Source organism: Carassius auratus, chromosome 2, assembly GCF_003368295.1.
Source record: "Carassius auratus strain Wakin chromosome 2, ASM336829v1, whole genome shotgun sequence".
Lineage (NCBI taxonomy): Eukaryota > Metazoa > Chordata > Actinopteri > Cypriniformes > Cyprinidae > Carassius > Carassius auratus.
The window spans coordinates 17,768,370-17,788,628 of record NC_039244.1 but is presented as its reverse complement, the minus strand read 5'-3'; the positions used below and the strand labels follow the sequence as shown (position 1 = coordinate 17,788,628).

At 35.9% G+C, this 20,259-nt stretch overlaps 1 protein-coding gene across 1 annotated transcript in view; it reads right to left on the bottom strand.

Annotated features, from left to right (window-relative positions):
• Positions 1-2,543: 2,543 nt before the first annotated feature.
• LOC113118562 (nuclear receptor-binding protein 2-like) overlaps positions 2,544-20,259 on the bottom strand; it is a 465,395-nt gene continuing 447,679 nt past the window's right edge. The window contains exons 2-18 of the mRNA XM_026287840.1: positions 7,574-7,696; positions 7,294-7,395; positions 7,117-7,206; positions 6,975-7,015; positions 6,027-6,121; positions 5,891-5,914; positions 5,479-5,562; positions 5,207-5,262; positions 4,997-5,092; positions 4,774-4,906; positions 4,237-4,339; positions 4,094-4,144; positions 3,867-4,002; positions 3,660-3,713; positions 3,512-3,575; positions 3,340-3,395; positions 2,544-2,770 (exon numbers count right to left, since the gene is read on the bottom strand). Coding sequence (XP_026143625.1) covers positions 2,672-2,770; positions 3,340-3,395; positions 3,512-3,575; positions 3,660-3,713; positions 3,867-4,002; positions 4,094-4,144; positions 4,237-4,339; positions 4,774-4,906; positions 4,997-5,092; positions 5,207-5,262; positions 5,479-5,562; positions 5,891-5,914; positions 6,027-6,121; positions 6,975-7,015; positions 7,117-7,206; positions 7,294-7,395; positions 7,574-7,696 — 1,407 coding nt within the window. The 3' untranslated portion in view covers positions 2,544-2,671. The remainder of the gene's footprint in view (positions 2,771-3,339; positions 3,396-3,511; positions 3,576-3,659; positions 3,714-3,866; positions 4,003-4,093; positions 4,145-4,236; positions 4,340-4,773; positions 4,907-4,996; positions 5,093-5,206; positions 5,263-5,478; positions 5,563-5,890; positions 5,915-6,026; positions 6,122-6,974; positions 7,016-7,116; positions 7,207-7,293; positions 7,396-7,573; positions 7,697-20,259) is intronic.

The following is a 20,259-nucleotide window of genomic DNA, read 5'->3' as shown; positions in this document are numbered from 1 at the left end:
AAGAGGCGCGCAGCTGCAGTGTGATTGGAGGAAAGCGACGCGAGTCGCGTTGAAAAAACAGAATGATGCACAATAAAACAGTTTCTCATTTTATTGAGACAATATGTGGCGATGCCTCTGATAAGACGATAGCAAAAAATTATTAACATGTCTACTGTAGAGAAATAGCTTAAAAGCCCACACATAGAGGGTCTGGGCTATTCGTCACCTTTTTTACTGCAGTGAATATTTATCTAAATGGGCTTATGAAAGTTTCTAGACACGTATTCATGTAATAATTATATATTAATAAATCGTATTATATATTAGGCTATTAGTGATCATCTAACAATAAGCAGCAAGTTATGTGTTTTTCAGCAACATTAAAACAGTAGAATAGGCAATAAATAAATAAATAATAATAATAAAAAATTTTATGCATATAAACCATGTGACAACTGTCCCTATACCTGACCTGAAAAGTCCCCTTGTACTGAGAGCACTTTACATCAGTTGAAACCTACATTAATTATATGAGAGCTTTTTATGCTATTACACAAAATAAATAACTTCAGCCATATTAAAGTATTCATTTTATAATTTAATGTTATAGTACTTCATGTCACAGTATACAAGTTCAACACAAATAAAAATAAAATAAAACTAACCAAAGCAAAAGCCTGGTTAATGTATTTGATTAAGATGAGAAAGGACACCAGGAATTAGGAAGAGCATATTTAAACAGTTACTGTACATTCATATCTCTTGTGTCTACGTACAAATGTATTACATTGCAAGACATTGGAGTCTTATAATAACACTGGGAGGATGGTGACTTTTTCATGACATATGAATCATTTGAATTAGCAAGAATAAAAGGAGAATACAAATCCCTTGTAATAGTTTTCCGAAGGTGCAATACATCCATTGTGCAACCATGCCAATATATCAAAAAAAGAACAATTCTTTAAAAGCATTCCTTTCCTGACATGCAAATATTTTCGAAGCCATTGGGGAGTACAGTACTGAAAGCATCCCTAACAGATACTATTGCTTTGGACGGAATGGCAACATGGATGTTTTCACAGAATGAATACTGTTGTAAAAATGCAAGTGTTAGTCAAATACAGGACCCTATATTTGCAATGTAGTACCCACTCTTGCCAGCACTGCACCCAGTATATCTTTGGCTGTGACAAGGTTCAAGTTCTCACATATAGAATACATACAAAATAGCATATGATTCCTTTTACATGACACAAAACATGCATACTGTGGTAATATGTAAATGCCAAATAGAATAAAAGCCCTTCATTCCCAGTGGAGGGATTTATTAAAGTAAACCATTGCTTCTTCTGATTCAGTAAACGTCAGTTCATTGTATGCTATCACCATGAATTAATTAGTGTAAGGGACTAAGAAATAATTAAAAGTAAACTGGACCTCCATATTTATAACACCTCTGAGCAGACAGTTGATCTAGGATCAGGTCATATTCACATTAAGGCGGCAAATAAATAAAAAAATTCAAGTTCAAGCTTTTTCTTGGTAAAAGAAATATGGATTAAATGCTCTCCTGCTTTTTTGCTTAAAACTGAGCAAATATCAGATGGAACATTCTTGAGGTCAGTAAGATTTTAAGCTGCATTAAGTTTGATCAAAAATACAGTAAAACAGAAATATTGTTAAAATATTCTAATAAAATAAAATTTCTAGGATTAATATAGGAGTTTAAAAGAACAGCATTTAGTTCAAAACTGATTTTTTTTTCACAACAATGTAAAAGTTTTACTGTCACTTTTGACCAAGTTAATGTGCCCTTGCTGGATAAAAAAAGTTTATTTCTTAAAAAATAAAAATAAACATTACTGACCCCAAACATTTGAATTGTAATCTTATACTTAAGGATACCATTATTGCCATTGTTTAAAATATCTGCTAAGTTACTATCTGCATAAAAAAGCAATTGAGATCAACATCTTCAACTCAGTAAAATCATTCAAGATTAAGAGCTAGAAACACATTTTAACATCTAAAAATAAAGTGATGTAATACATTAGTACAACAGATTCCAAGAGCACTTTTGTCATAGTACCATACATTTGTTTACTCAACGTCAGCTTGTTAAAGCATACAGAACAAGATCATTTAGAAAAGTAGAATTAAACATTTTGATGCATTTCCTTGCTTGAACTTTTAAACATGTATACCAAGTTGGTGCATTAATAGTTTAAAATAATAAATAACACATTTATATTGGAACAAAATTGTCTGTTTGAGATTTTGTCCTTTGCTAGATGACAATGGATTATGCCATATAGACACAATGACTCGGAGGGATGTTATTACAAAAAAAATAATTTGATCACAATCAAAATGCTGGCACTGAGGCAGAATCTCTGCAAGTGATAGAAGTGTTCATCATGGTGAGATGATAGCAGTGTTTCAAGATCCTTCAAGATCAAAATGAACAGTTTGAGCTCTTTGGAGTTTGTGCAGCTACCATGCGGTATGGTGTGAGACTTTCTCCCCAGTCCCGTCACTTACTCTGAAGCCATCTTTTCCTGACCTTCATTCATGTAATGTTGCGTATTTGGTCTCATTTCCCTCTTCTGAATCTCTCACCATTGGTTTTCCTCATGCTCTGACCCAGTCTTCAATCTCGGTTTGTCTATTATGGGACCAGTTGGGCTTAGTTCATCACAGCCATGGCAGTAGGAGAGCTGGACGTCCCTGACCTGTGCTTATAAAATGCATCCTCAAGAAAACATGCCAACTTCTCACAGTCTTCCTGCATGACACAAAAACAAGATAATAACAATCACACAAAGCAAAGCTATTTTTTGAGGTTTTCTGTTTGGCCTACACACTAGAGGACTAAAGATTTATCATGCACAATGTGTTATATACAAGTATTGATTTTCTATTAATTCCTCAGTTAAACTGCTTATGGTTGGGTGATAGAATTCAAATTTTAACCCTGTAATTTATTTGCATAATGCACATCACCAAATAGAAATTGCCATTACACCAAATACAAATTGCCATTACACCAAATAGCTATACATTTCAGTATATTATATATATATATATATATATATATATATATATATATATATATATATATATATATATATATATATATATATATATATATATATTTTTTTTTTTTTTTTTTTTTTTTTTCAGAATATATTCAGTATACACATGTAAAAAAAAAAAACAATACAAACTATATAGCAAATATGGTACATGCTTAAATATAGTAAGTATAGTATATAAATATAGTATAAGCTCTTTTCTGTTAAATGTGACTGAAAGGCATGAAGAAGCCTGATGTTTAGAAGATCTCGAGCTTACTTCACTGATGAAAGCATGGTGAACCAATTCACTAGCCAAATCTTTGGGAGTGTCCGCTGAAAAAAAGAAGAAGATATTTTCAGCCATTTACATGCATCTCATATACTCTCATTTTTATTCTCAAAAAATAAATGCAACAAGAACACATTTGAATATTTTAAAATGTACTTACATGGCAAAACATCACAGCTGAGCTGACGGTGAAGCCTGTCATCCATCTTTAAAAAGAGAGAGAGCTACAGAGAAAGAAAGGATAGATGATGCACAATGTCCACAACTTTTCAGGTGAAGAAGCTAAGCAAAACTAAATGGTCACTTACGTGACTCCTTGTGCCTTCCTCATTCGCTTCCAAATTACAGTGGATCTGGACAACCTGTATGAAACCACAAGGATTTGAATATTTAGTGCCTCTTTTCTGTTGCACAAATCAAACACACCAGGTTTTTAAGAGGACAGAGTCTCATGGAGCAATAGATCAGGAGTCAGTAACTCTCAACATTGTTTCGAACATAAATCATATTCTAACCTTTCTGGTTTCAGTCTCCTGTGGTTCTGGGGTTGGGGTCTTCACAGTCTCCATCTGTTCCTGTGACAAAGAAAGAGCGCGAGGGATAGGATGCGGCCGCTGAGAAGCAAAGTTCATGAGGGGATATATGCCGTTCCTGTTTGAGCAGAAGAAAGGTTTTTAAATGATCAAGTATGGAGACAAAAACAGTCTAAATCTAAGATCAGCTGATGTTCTCTGTGACTCACTTCACATCCTCAAGGAATTTGTCCAGCTCCAGAGGAGAAACGTGAGAGTACCTTGAAAAAAAATAAATAAATAAAGAGAGAAGGACGTCAGAGGAAAGTGGGAAACAATCAGAAACTTCAAACATTTTGTTTGAGAAACTTACTTTAGATGGACTCCAGGTCGGTCACGATGATTAATCTCTGCCATGATGCCATTAGGGTCAAAAGATTTTGTTTTCTCTTCCACACAATTCTCAGGAAGGAGATCTGGAGAAAATTAAACTACGTTTAAGACCTTAACCAAAAAGAAATATGAAGGAGCAACAATTTCCTTTTGCATAAATGTGCCATGCATAACATTTATTTTATGTTTAAGATAAAAACATAAATTAAAAAAACCATCTCTATTTAATGTATTTAATATATAGATTTACATACATATAGATTTGTGAGGAATTGGAAATTAAGATTAAATTCAAATAAAAACAGTTGATTTTAAAATGCACAATTTCACTTTGTAATAATAAGAAGATAATGCAAAGGCATACAATCTTTTTTTTTTTTTTTTAGATATATAGCAAACACATTTCAAGGCTAAAGTTTTTTGCTCTTTGGTGGAACTTAAGATCTGAATTAAATCATTTATACTCTGAGGACTCTGAGGAAGGGATGCACAACAGTGTTTTCCATGTCCCACTTACACTGGTTATTGATAAAGCAGTGCGCAGCAAGCAGTTTTAAGGAGTGGACCTCAAATAACACTCTGTGGAACAGCAGGTCATGAGCTGTAGGTCTCGTCTTGGCTTCGGTGTGCACACACGACTGGATGAATTCCTGTCAGTGTAAGTGATGAAGGCATTACAGTAAACCCCAAACATTCAACAGAGCTGTATTAGCTATAAACATACACTTAAGATCTTTTACCCTCATGAGAGGGTCCTCAAGTGATTGTCCAGCATGATCAACGGCCTCTTTCGAAACTGAAATGTCTCCATTGGCCTGGATTTCCAGTACTGCCATCTAAAGGTGAGCAGGGAAAACAAAATTCAAAGTCACACATAATCTCTTTCTTTCGTAATTATTATAATCTGCTATTTTTTTGATTATTAAGGATCGTTAAAGTAATACTCAGACCTCTAAGGCACAGATGCCAAATGAAAAGATATCAATGGCGTAGTCATCTTCAGCAACTTGAGAAAGAGAAAACAAAGAAATGTCATGAAAGTGAACATTTATATTTATGTCATGAAAGTACAATTTATATTTTGCAGTTTTCTAATGTATTACAAATTATGAGCAAAACAAATTTTCTTTGCTGATAAATAAATGCCCAGGTTTTTAGTTTTTTTTCTAATTTTTCCAGATTGAGAATGATGATAATATAGTAAAAGGCATCGGATACTCACTGCCATACTCCGGAGCAAAGAAATGCTGGTTCCGCATTTCATCTCGATGTTGATGCACATTCCCATGAATCGCCTCAGCAAATACTAAGAGAAACACACAACATTCAAACTCTATTTTTATTACATTATATGAATGGAAAAATGATTGCCAGTAAACGTACAATATCTCTAGCACATGGGCTAGAGTCCAAAATAAATCAAAGCATGCCTTCTTTTCTTTATGTCGTAGATTGTGAAAGCTGACAATTAATATTATAGTATATTATTTAACTGCCAGGATTTTTGGCCAATATACGAAGCATTGTTTAAGGAAGGAAGGAAAGGAAACAGTCAAAGTACAGTCAGTGTTTTCTTTCTGACAAGATAAGCAAATTCCTGCGCACATGACATAGAGAGCTCAGAATGGACTTACCGTTAACAAACAGCCTGTGCCAAACTGTAAAAGAAAGAAGAGACATATTACTGTTCTAAAAACAGATGTTCCATGTTAAAAATAATCAAACATCAAATTTTCGAGTTAAACCTTAAACACAAGGCTAGTGTCAAACCTGAGCCGATCTTTATGAGGCCATTGTGCTGGATAAAGATGGTGTCACAGGTCAGGTTACCGTGGATGATGGGTGCATCACATGAATGCAAGTAACTAGACAGAAAAGATAAAACATGAGTACTTGTATTCACACACACACACACAAATCCTTCGAAACACTGAAAATGTAAAATAATGCATTATTAAAATAATAATGATTTAAAAATTTTTTTTTTAAATAAAATACATTTTAAAGAGAAAAAGATTTAGCTAATAAAATTATATATATATTTTTTTTTTTAATCCAGGCCTCAACTGGCTTCACTTGAAAATACGACCTCAGCAGACGTTTATGAGCACTGTTTATTCATATTAATCATTTAAGCTAAACACTTTGAAACTTACAGTGTACACTACAGTCTCCGTGCTCACAGCATCCCAAACACAAATAATTTGTATATTTATTTATTTATATTTTCATTGCCTGGCTATCTGGGACTTCAGTATGGAGTTAAAAGGTTAGGATTATAGCTTTCCTGGTATTATTCTATCACATTGTGAGTTAATATTCGCATCTTTTGTTGTTTTCTCGTGGTATCTGATAGAGCGTTTGGACACGGAAGCAGTGACACGTGACGTCCGACTTAAGCGAATAGCTGAACTGTGTAACTTCTAGTGTCATGAAACATAACTGTCCCACACTCCCCTCATCTGTGATTGGCCAAACAAACTGACAGGCCCACCCCCCAAACTCACACCCTTTTCTGAGTCAGTGTTGCTATGCTGGGTTGGTCAAGATGCTCAAACAACCAAAGAAATGTTTTCAGAGTGACACAGAGTCACAGTATTCACTGACTTCTAGCTGTCTCTGTGTATCAAGCTGGGAAAATATTTTTATTTGACTTCAGCTTTAACAGCAAATGTGCAGGTGATTTCAGGAGATGATACTTAATCCTCAATGTCCTACCTGAGTGCAGAGAGTATCTGCGTGCACCAGCGCTTCCATGCCTGAGACATACAGATAGTACCAGTGTGTTATGATTTTGTCATATTTCTGCCAGAAGGTGGCATCGTCCTCTAACTTTTCTATGATTGAGAAAACATCTCACCTTCACATTCATAGTTTTGTGGTTTTTCTTGGTCTTCTTCAAAAACTGCTTGAGGCTTCCAGATGACATGTATTCAGTGATAAAAATTACCTGTGGGGCACGAAATGAAAGAAAACGTGAAAGTCTGAATTTAGGGCAAAGTTCATTTCTAGCATGTGTGTCTTGCATCTGTCTCACCCTCGCTCTGCTCTCTCTCATGTCCAACCAGTACTTGTGAAACTTCACAATATTGGGATGCTCCACCTGCATCAGGTTCTCAAACATCTCCTTTATCCGCTCCTGCATAACACAAAGTACATCAACTCTTGGTTTCACATTTCAAGCGTTGTTTCTGTCACAGTACCACTATTCCAGCATGATGATACTCCAATACTGTAACATTTCGCAGATGTTTGTGGAGCAGCATACTAAGTATCCCAGCCATAACACTGATTTTGGAAAACAAGCATGGTCCTACCTCAAAGGACTTGAAAACCTTCTTGTCTGAAAACTCCACTTCGTTCCAAACCACCTCCACCCCCTCTTCAGTGTCCATGGCCAAGTACGCACTCTCAATACCTGGGACATTTCCCTGACTGACCTAAAACAGAAAAAAAGGACATGGAGAAAGAGGAAAGGGCGAAAGTGAGTTTGGCACTCCAGACTCGGCCAAGTTCATACAAAGTACCATTTAGCCAGTCATATCTGCAATGTTTACTTCTCGTTGCACAACTTTTTACAGTGTTTGCAAATGTGATATTTTAGTATCAACTTCTTGGTACTGCTAGTACAGGAAATTAGTCTTTCTGTGAAGGAGGAGGACAAACCCCCTTGCCGCCCCCTTGCTCCACAACTATCCCATGGTGCACGTTGTGGTTTGGGCTATGAGGAGCGAGCATGACAACACTGACTTTGAATGGCCTGTTAATTCTTGTCTGCATTTTGTCTTTGGAATGCTGTAAATTAAGTTTAAAGTACAGAAACTGCGGTTTGCTCTCCAAACACTTCAAGTCTCCATTTTTTTTTTTTTTTGGACAAAAGCAGACTTTTATTATCACAACTGCCTAAAAGCAAACCAACCAACAAGCATCTTCATGTTTTGATTTTCTATATTTATAGGCTGAATCCGCTCCCCTCCGGCTGATCGGTGAACTCCGCTAGGTTTTGGCGACAGACACATGATCCAGTCACGCTGAGATCCAGCTGCCCTCTAAAAGTATTTGGATTCAACTGGATCTCAGATTTAAAACCATACGACTACAAACTTATAACAATGTTTGGTATGCTTCAACAAAGAGCTTCTTAATTGGTCAAGGGTGTTCAGTCACAACAAAATATGAGTAGAACAAGTTGGAAAATCATTTTAAAGTTTATTAGGCTAAATTGTGTCAAGTCAAGTAGCAGTTCAAGCACAAATGATGTGCATGATTGATTATTACATTCCAAAGTCTTATCCTAAAAACTGCACACTCACTGTCAATTGCCATTGTGTTCCAGGCTCAGAGGTTAAATATTGGCCATTAAAAAGACTGGCCGATTCAAATTTCATCACAAAAAACAAGTTTTATGATACTTTTACTAATACTGGCTGAGCAAAGCAAAGCTTGGTTACGTAAGACAGAGAACACAAGGACACTAAAAGCATGTCCAATTACATTTGGAGTTAATTAATTGCCTAGCTGCCGCAAAAACAGACAAGGAATGTCTTTGTAAACAAATAAAAAACCTTCTACCCAGCTGGCGTCTCCAAATTATGTGTATAATCACAGGCGGTTGAGCCTGGCTAATGTAGCTCATAGCACTAGTGATGCACATATGGGATGCAAAGATTTATTAAATTAAGATCTAGTGCATTTAAAAATAAATGTTCAACATCTTCCATATAAAAATAAGCCCACTGATGAAGTAAGCCTCTGTCAAAGTAATGTTGTGGTGTACAGTTTGGTTTCTGGTCTCTTTTGTGTGAGTTTTTAAAAAGAATGTTTGAGAAGAAGTTGTTAGAAACTCTAAATAGCAAATAACAGGGAACACGGTGCCCATAAAACCAGCTGATATCATCTGACAGACAGTGCTTCGAAATCCTTTCTGACATGAACCCAAATAACAGCTTTCCCGATGAAAACAAACATTAGGATCTTCACTTCCTGCCCTTTCATCCCCTATCCTGCGTCTGTCACAGATACGCTTCCAGCTGTATTACCTCTTCCTGCATAATGTATGAAATCTAATAAGTTGCTCTTCTGTGGAACTACTTTCATCTCTGGAAACCTAACCGTGCATGCTCAGTTTCCCCTTATATATCCTATCAAACATCTCTGAGGATTAACAAAGAGAAAATGTGAATGGATTTGCATGCATACCTGGATGAATCAGCACTTAATATGCAGATTCAGCTTTTATCATCACAATTATCATCATGAATGGTTCCTGAATTCAGCACGCTAAACCCAGATGCCTACTGGGCCCCTCAGACACAACTGATTGTCTTGTCTGGGAACAAACGATAAACCTCTCTCTATGGGGCAGCTGCCTTTGTGATGGACAAAGGTGATCTGCCGCCACAGCTTTAACTGACATACAGGAGACACTCATGTCTCCACTTTGCTGTAAATGTTGGAACAAAATAGGTTTTGTAACACACTTGATAGACGCTGGATAGAGACCCAATTCCAGATGTGAAAACAAGCTACACTCCATCTCACTCATGACCACCAATACAGCCTGAAGGCACCCTACTTAGGGGTCTGGAGGTGGAGATGAACACATGACATGACATGAAGGAGACACAAATCTGCTGCTCCGCATTCTTGTGGTAAAGTTCACAGAAAAAATTAAGGAGTTCCCTGAGATGAGCAGAAACGCTGGTATTCTGTTGTTTACCGACTAACTATTGAAATGAAAAACAAGGCACTTCAATCTGCAGAGCGTGGGAGCCTGATAATTATCATAAATTATAAATACATTCAAATTTGTGCAGATGTAAAATCAATTATGAATAAATAAAAACTAATAATTGAATGTTTAGAAATATATTAATTCAAGATTTCTATTGTATATATTTAGAAAGGATTTTATTTTAAATAAGTGATATTATTTGGAACTTGCTTTTTATCAAAGAATACTGAAAAAAAGGTGTAATGGTTTCCACAATAAATAAATAAATATTAAGCAACAACTGTTTTCAGCATTGATTATAATGAGAAATGTTTCTTGAGGATCATGTGACACTGGAGTAACAGCTGCTAAAAATGTAGGTTTTTACACACACACACACACACACACACACACACACATATAATAGAAGTTTTGAACTATGTTGATTATTACATTTGTCTGTAAATTTAACCAGGTTTCAGCCCTATTGTTGAAATCTGATATTTTTAATATTTTTAATATACTAAGTTAGATGATTTCCTATATTTAATGTTAACTGAGAAAGAATTACTTGCAAGCAAAACAGACCTTATATAACTGAAATATACTCAACTGAAAAGTCAAATTTAAACCGACTCTAGAGCTTGTGAATGAATCAGAATCTAACTGAATCAGGAAATATGTATCAATAATAACCTGCCCACATATTACACTTGCCCAACCAATGAACACAATTATTCCCTGTTAATCAATGTAAAGTGTTGAATCTTTCTGAAAGTCTTACCAGGATTAATTGAATATGAACAGGTATCCCAAGGTTACATTAATCCTGGTTTAAAAATGACTGTGGTTCAACATTTCCCATTTAGTTACTAGAAATGGTCAGGATGCAATGAATCACACATACAGGGCAAGGATAAAAACCACTGATTTTCAGAAAATGTACTAAGACACTTGGAGCACGCTATCAGTTTGACCTTCCTGAGATTCACACACTTGGCAGTCACTCAAAAGGAGGACTCAACGTGATAATCCTAGGAGTAAAGTGTCACACTCATCAAGCTTTCATTGCACGCTCTACAAGCTTAAGCTGTATTGTGTAACTTTTCCTAAAGAAAGAGTGCTGACAGAGGTGTAGTATTTTCAGCTCTTGCCTCGGGGCATCCCTCTCCCAAACCCCTCAACCTTTTATCCTTCATTCATGTAGGAAATAAAGAATTGGCAAAATCAGCATTAATCAGCTTTGCTTCTGGGTAAACCGGGCAAGGTAGAGGCGTTTGTGGAAGTAGGAGGATGAAACGTAAGCCAGGAATTTAAGTAGTCTAAGGCAGGTCTATAGTTGCATTATTTGATAAGTATGTGGTCAGTTGCTGTTTGTGATCTGCAGAAAGGTATTATTCTCTATGCCAGAAGCCCAAATACAGGCCAGTGGTGACTAATGCACAACTTTATCACATAAACTGGAACATTTTAAAAGCCACATCACGGCAAGTGCGCCACTAGGTTTGAACATGACTTGACATGATTTGAAGTGAGGAACGGTCACAGCAGGCCTGTAGGATCGAAAGCTCTAGTTTGAATGAGGGGTTAATGCGAAGAGCGATCAATGCTGAAGGATCATAAATAAAGAACAGTGCAATAAGTAGCAGGCAACATCGGATGACTTAGCAAAAGGAGATGTAGGGAGGAGGAAGATGAGAGAAAGGTAAACAAAGAGCATTATAGACTAAAAGCATGATGTGATGTCTAAGCAAAAGTGTGTTAGTCACTGCACTCATGACTTATGAATGCCTTGCTTTGTGTTTCTGTAGATGTGAGAAGCCATGGTGTGAATGGACTGAAAGCTTTGCCTCCTCTTCAAGCAGTTCTTTTTCTTCCTCTATAGCTTTGCTTCCTGTCGCAAAGTTCTGAAAACTGGCATTTGTTCAAGGTTGTGGCATGAGAATAACACCTGCAGCAACCAAACCAAAACTATCCAGCTTTGAAAAGATAAACAAGTAGTTTAGACCTAACTTTTAGGTGGGTTAAGGGACCAGTATGAACACAACAATCATAATTATTAGACACAATCTTGTTTTAGAATAAACTAAACACATATATAAATCACAGTCCTGTTGATAAGTGAACAGGAGACCGAGCAAAGTTCTCCTAGATTACAAGAGTGACACATGAATATGGGTAGCTGAAATAAGGAGTGTCTTTACTTGTGACATTCTAAAAAATAAAAATAAAAAAGGGAAAATAAAGCATGCACACACACAAAAAAAAGGCACAGTGTAATCCATACATGAATCAAAAATACCATCTGCTCAATGCCAGTTCTTTAGGAACACCCAAGTAAACTTAAAAAAATAAATTAAAGATTCACTCACAAATAAATTTTTTTTAAAAAGCAGAACAAAACTAGTAAAATGTACATATAGAGTATTTTTCTTAATGACTTTTATGATTTTGTTAATTTACATTTTCAAGGCCGGGCAAACACAATTAAAAATTTCCAGGATTTCCAGGACCATAGGAGCCATGTAAAAAAACAAATCTTATAAGTCATACATTATGGATTATTTAACCCCCAGCAGTGGAAGTAAAGCTCCACGCTGGATGAAATTCCAGTTAAATCTTGTATCTGTGAAATCAGAAAGTTCTGGTCTAGTTACTGTTAGTCAGTCACATGAGATTTATTTAGGACTCTCAGAGCATGAGAGAGCTGAAATACTCAAGCTGTCATCAAAAGCTAATTCTACAGACTCGCTCACACATGACACTAATGGCCTATCTCTGTCATCTCACGTCTCTGAATTCAAATCTCTGAATAGACACATTGTCTTAACTAACTGAAAAGGTGCGGCAGATTATACTAGCACAATTAATCAGACCAAGTCCTGAGGGAAAGAGTGAATCGAATACACTAACTGCAATTGAGAGCAATAATAAATATAAAATAAAAAAAGTTCAGAATTTTAAACAGACAGATTACAGACAGTTTTACACTGAATTCACAAAAGAGGAAATTTCAGTGTTACAGAAAACCTCAGAAATACAATAATATAGGTATTAGGATAATTTCTATATGAGAGATCTTGAACAGAGGGTCTCCGATATCCATAATAATGATCAACACCAATCTTAAAGTGACGCTTCACCCAAAATAATAATAATAATAATTATTCTATCAACATTTACTCACCCTCAAGTCATTCCAAAACTGTATGACTGACTTCCTTCTGCAGACAATTTATTTTGATGAAAAAAAAATAATATATATAATAAAACTATAGGGTCAGATGCTGTTTGGACCTGAACGTCTTCGAAGTATCATATTTTGTGTCACACAGAAAAAAGAAAGTCAAACTACTTTGGAACGACAATTTTTATTTGTAGATGAACTATCACTTTTAGACAACATCAACCAAAGCTAATGTTAAGAAGCTATATGGTTCAGCTATATGTTTCATCATCCATTCCAGATTAAAAAACTGGAGTTAAAATGTCACATAGAAGCGTACAAAAACAAGCTTACAAAGTACTGACTTGACATTTATTATGTGAAAAAGAACGATAAAAACTGTTGTTTTATATTAATGTGTGACCATTTTAACATTCTGTGAACAAACCACTAATCCTCTGGCTGTCGCAGGAAACCCACTCTGCCAGTCCTCTTGGAGATCTGGGATCTTTGAAAGAGGTTGGCACAATCTACTGGAGCCCAGTGCCAAACACCAATCAGAGAGGATCTTGATAATATAGTGTGATAAAGATGAACATTGGTCAGAATAAGAAGACCAACATTATTGTTTTCTTAGAATCTGGACAAAAGAACATGCAATGAGTGAGAGAGAGAGAATACCATATGGATGGCTTAATGCAGTGAGACAGATGGCGCTTGCTGGTTTTACTTCACACTGGCCACTAGCCAATGCACACACTCTAACTCACTCACTTGCTCATTCTCTCTCTCTCACACACACACACACACACACACACACACACACACACCAATAAATCTGCAGTTCCTCTCCACTGGGTTCACCACTGGGTTAATTCATGTACATGTATCATCACCACCTTTCAGTGGCTGAGAACTCAAGGGCCAGTGAGTGTCTCATAAGCACACCAGGAGTTGATGGCATAATCAAAACCTGATAATGATTTATGAATATATCACAATATAAACAACAGTTTAAACATTTTTGTTTTTTTTAATGCTTTTGAAAGATGTCTCTTGTGTTCACCAAGGTTGCAATTATTTAATTGGAAATATAGTAAATAGAAAATATTCTGAAATCTTACAATAATTTTTCCATTTTTATATATTTTTAATATTTATTCCTATGATATCAAAGCTGAATATTCAGAAGCCATTACTCCAGTTTCCAGTGTCACTTCGGAAATCCTTAAAATATGCTGAAATAAGTTTAAAGAGTTGTGCTCCTTAATATTTTTGTGGAAAGCATGATACATTTTTACCCTTTAGCCGCGTTTCCACTGAAATTACCAAGAACAATTGTACCAGGAACGTTTTTTTTTTTTTTTTTTTCACAGGAATTTCCCCCCACAAACCTGTTGCTTTCTGTGTTTCCACCTCAGTCTAAAGCACTGTGAAGATTAGGCAAATACTATGGTGACTTAAGTTTGTGCCCGTTTCTCAATACAAATGATGAAAATTTCGGATTTGTACCCTCAATATTTCGGACTGAACTATAGTTTGTGAGTTCGACTCAGGACTCGGGATTGTGATCTCCTGTGGACAGGACGACGCAAGTCCGGTAATTCTGCAAACAGCAGCGCACTTTAATCATCAGTCAGCTCACCTTGGCTACCTCAATTCTCCTCAGTGTATATTTACAATAAGACAAAATATGATATCACTTGATATCACTATCAATATTGGTCACTTCATCTACAGCGATATGGTTGACTTGATTGCAAATTAAAACAGACACTATTTCAACTGAACAGAGATGACATCAATGAATTCAATGATGAACTGCCTTTAACTATCATTTTGCATTATTGAGACACTGTTTTCCAAATGAATGTTGTTCAGTGCTTTGGCGCAATGTATTTTGTTTAAAGCACTATATAAATAAAGGTGATTGATATCAAACACCACTGCCTCTGCTCGTTTTCATTTAAACATAATAATAGCCGCAGAAATATAGTTCAGGGAAATCTGTCACATATAGCCTACATTACAATAAAACAAAATATATCACAGTATTGCCTCTTTTTATTTTAAATTTTAACATATTAATAGGTAAATTGATTAAAGACCAAAGATTACATGTTAGATTTATTAAAAATGAATTATATTTTATATAGCCAGCTAATCGCCTCGTAAATCGTTAAAAAAAATTTTATATAGGTGACGTCTTTATAAATAAACCGCAGATTTGAGCTTAAAACAACTACATTCTCGCCTGAAATACTTTTAAAATTACATTTCATGACACAATAACAGTAATACTTTGAAAATTATCTTAATAAATGGTGGTTGAAAAACAATGCTGCGTGACCTCAACCAATCAGCACGTTTAGCGCCCAAGTCCCGCCCCCAAAAGTTCTGGACCTTCGAAAAAGTACTTTCTCATGAGCAGGGACTTTCTGAGGGGCAACTTTTTTTTTTTTTTACCCGGAACTTTATTTAGATCCTGGTTCCTGCGGTGGACACACACCAGCCCAAAGTTCCTGGGTAAAGTTCCAGCAGTGGAAACGCGGCATTTAATGAATAGAAAGTTCAGAAGAACAGCAAATATTTGAATATAAATATTTAAAATTAAAAGTCTTTATTTCCACTCTTGATCAATTCAATGTGTTCTTGTTCAACAAAAGTATAATTTCTTCTTTTTTTTTTATGACTGAACTCCTGAATGATCCTTTACTAAGGCGTAACTGGCCTTAAAATGGCGTTTTTGAATTTGATCACGTCAATGGCATATGTATCTACCATTTCTACCATCAAGGCATATACTGTCACCCTGCCACAGATGAAGCACAAAGAAGAAAACCCAAAGACATCGGATTTCTACAGACAATCTGTAAATCAGGAGTTAGGAGATTCATAATAACCAAGTGTTTCCAAAACAATTGCTGTAGTTTGAAAGTTTGCAGAAAAGAAAGTGGTCAGCACCCAAAGTCCTCCAACTTAACTAATGCTGAAAGACATAGGGACATTCTGTTTGCTCAACTAAAACATGGCAAACCTCTTAAAGACAGAAGTGAGTGACCTGCTGAGCTATTTTAAGACAAGCCTTTTCTTCTGGCCTCACTATGAGGGCCTCCAGTAGAAAGGTTTACTTCTTTTTGAGGAATGACAAAAGACTTGTGAAATAATTGTGAAAAATGCAAATTACCCATTCTTATTCACCTTTAAGACCTTAAGCAGTTAGTCTGCATTTTTCACAGATTCTTGTAAAATCTTTAGCAGTGTGAGGACTGAATAGACTATATGCACTGTTACTTCCTGGCCAGCTCAGTCATTTCCGGTCAACTATTAAAATTAGCTGTGCTATAAGGTGAGCGCCCTTCGCTTAGTTTCTCTACATCATCCAACCACAATAAAAACAAAACAAAACAAAAAATTGTCTAAGAAGACCACATTGTATACTTAACTGAAAATTGAGTGTTTACTATTGTCCTTTTGCACTGACACACTTTTTCTATTTTGATACTGTAAAGCTGCATTGAAACTGCATTTAAATCTCTATTATATATACACTACTGTATACTGTTTCAGGAATGACAAGAGCGAGTGTCAAACATTATGCAAGTGAATCTGCTAAATTGTTCTGCGAGTCATTGCTATGATTGACAGTGATAACTGTAGCAAGTTACAAAACATCTAAGCCAGTGTCTAAACTTTACCTTTGCATAATGTGATTCAGACTTAGTTCAGAGTAACAAAACTACAGTAGCAAGTCTGTACTGGCTGCATGTATTTAGCAGCTTCTACAGTTAAAAGAAAAAAAAGAAAAGAAAAAAAGAAGTATTCAGTTTTCAAATTAAATATAAAAATATTTCAAAATATTTAGCTCACTATTATTCAATTGTTATACCATTAATAATTAACTGTTTTAGTTTGTAGTTTACTAGTTAAAGGGATACTCCACCCAAAATTAAAATTTTGACATTAAAAGGTCCCATGATGTGGATTATTATCTTTTTTTGTAATGTTTTTTAATGTTTCCCGAGGTGTACTCATATAGTTAGTAAGGTATTTACATAACAAATTTAGAAAATAAAAGGCATTTTTATATCCTGATATTAGCCCTCTGGCTTGATTACTGTTTGAAGGGGCGTGTCTGCTGTGAGACTAAACACCAACTGTTGTGATTGGCTGACATCTTTGCATTCGATTGCGTATTACATGTGGAAACCTTCTCAAATACTTTTACTATTACAGCTGTCGAGGTTAACGAATCGTGGAAGTGTTGATTACAGCGTTATTTTTTAGATATTTTCTCATCACATGAATCGATGCATTGAGTAGACAGTCTGTTTATCACGTGAATGCAGTGATCTCGTCATTGCAAAGCATTTTCTTTAACAAAATGCTTTCACCACAACTAACAGCAAACACAATATCGACATGAATACAGTAAGTTGTACAGCATAACAAGGTCATTCATTATAACGGCAGTTTGGGCAAGTGTGCAGTAGGGCTGTCAACGAATATTCTAAATTTATATTCGAATAAATAAAAAATATGGAAAAAGAAATGCCTGCGGTAGTAGAGGCGTGGTTTTCCTGTTTTGCGAGTGGGCGCACTAGCGCGCCTGAGGGTTCAGGGACAGGTCACAGCCTCACAGAAGTCGCACTGTCTGGCACAGCATCACTGCTGAAAGTTGACGCATCTTCATGGAAGATGCCAGCAAGTGCAGAGCCCAACTCGAACGCAGCAGAGAAAGTGTGGTAAAATTGTTGACCGGCGAGAAAGTTGTATGCAAGCTATTTAAGATACAGTTAGCATTCCATTCGACCACTAGCAACATGAGGTCACATCTCAGAAATGTGCACCCAAATGAGCATGGCATAATGTGTGGAACTCCAGCTAAACAGTCACATTACTTTGCATCACCCGCCCAAGCTCTTTGTAATTTTGACAGCCCTAGTGTGCAGATATACTCGCGATGTATGATTGACAGCTCCGAATGAAATAAAGTGATTTCCTTTGATCGCTCTCTGTAGTTAAATCGCAATTTAAATAACAGATTTGTTTCATGCTATGCTACTAAGAGAAACAATGTGAAGTTGATCATTTAGTCACTGGCTTGATTCACTGATGCATAAACAGTATTTAACGATTTAGAAAGAAAGTCTGTGTGAACTTGAATACTTAGCTACACATCAGAAATGAACACTGTTACTCACTGTTTGCGGCAGTGCAGTTGAATCCATATCGTAAAAGTCTGTTTGTAACACCTGTACTGACATTGCGACTGAATTAAATGTAAATGCTTGGGCGGGCAAAGCATAGAAAGGGGAGGTAACCTTCCTCTCATGACAACATAAGGGGAAGATTCCAGAGCGGCCCGTCTGAGCTCTCGTTTTCTCAAAGGCAGAGCAGAACACCAGGGCTTGGTTTACACCTATCAAAATTTCTAGCCACTGGGGGACCATATACAGGCTAGGGAAACTCATATTAATGTTAAAAAACCTCATAAAGTGACAATTTCATGCCATGGGACCTTTAATCACTTACCCCCATGTCGTTCCAAACCTGTTAAAGCTTTGTTCGTCTACAGAACACAATTTAAGATATTTTGGATGAAAACCGGGAGGCTTGTGACTGTACCAAAGACTGCCAAGTAAGTTACACTGTCAAGGTCGAGAAAAGTATGAAAAGCATCATCAGGATAGTCCATCTGCCATCAGTGAAAACTAAAATAATGACTACTTTATTCAACAATTCCTTTGTCAACATTCTCCTCTGTGTCTCTACACATCACTCAAACTGCCTTGCATAAATACATTTCTGTGTATTTACGCTGAAACTGATACAGCCATGTTGATACTCAGTAGAACACCACAACTGTGTGCATTGTATATTTATCTCTCATCATGAATTAATTATTCTGATCAAACTGCACAAATGGGTTCATTAAGTCTTCTGAGAAACAGCAAAACGTTTGGAAAACAGTTGCATAACAAACGTGTTTGAGAGCTATAACAAGCTTGCTATCACAGAAATCTCTCCAATAACTTCCCTATTCTGCAGCCTTAATTATAGCTAAACTCGAAAATGTGCCAATTCATTTCTGCTGCTTCACATGTCACAACAGAATACAGATAAAAAAGAAAAGTTAGAATAAAGGCCAATTGAAAACAACAATGGTTTTGATTTGCACTGGTTTGGATGTCATTCCTACGTGAAAAATAACACACTTCTGCCAGAAAACATCATTGCCCAGCCATCTGCAGACGGAGTCATTTTCACTTTGAGTTTTTCCACTCACACACGTGCTCAGGGGATGAACCGTGGTAAACATCTGCTCAAAAACTCTGTTGACTGAATTTTTAATAAATGAAGGAATTTGATGATAAAATGTTTATCAAAAGCAAAATATCCAACTTCTGATTGTAGACTTTATGTCCAGTCAGTGTACAGTTTGTGATGTTGAGATCTCTGTAGTATACACATCTTCAATGCATAAGGGCCAATTCACATTAAGCCTGATTACTATAATAATAACAATTAAGTTTTAAAAATCATTGTCCATTTAAAAGAACAGCAGAGTCCACTCCAACTGCCATGATTATGGCACAGAACAATAATCTTGGAAACACTCTCAAAGTGATTTTTTTGATCTGAAGAATTTTATCTTGTATCATTGTGGACGTGCAATTAGACTTCCATTTCTCAACTTTTAATGATGTTATGTCAAATAAATGCAATATCAAAAGATCTCAATTGTCGTTTTTCAATTATGGAGTGTGCTACAATTTATTTCAATATAAATAAAACATTTGGTGGGTTGTCCAATTTTATTATTTTATTATTTTTATTTTTTTTTAGTAGTAAAGCCCACTTTAAAAAAAAACTATGACGATTAACGAAACAATATAAATGCATGAGTTTTGCAACTACCCAAAAACTCCCAACATTACAGCATCTTACACTCACACGAAACAACCCCAGAACAGCAGCTGTGAGCATGTCCAACGTTTCTTCATTTAAATGTCCAGCGTCACTGAGGAAAGAAAACCACCACACCACTGCAAAACAAAACTTTCACTCTTGTTGTACAAGCACGTCTGTCCTCCTCTTAGCAAACACTTTGCGTTCTGGCA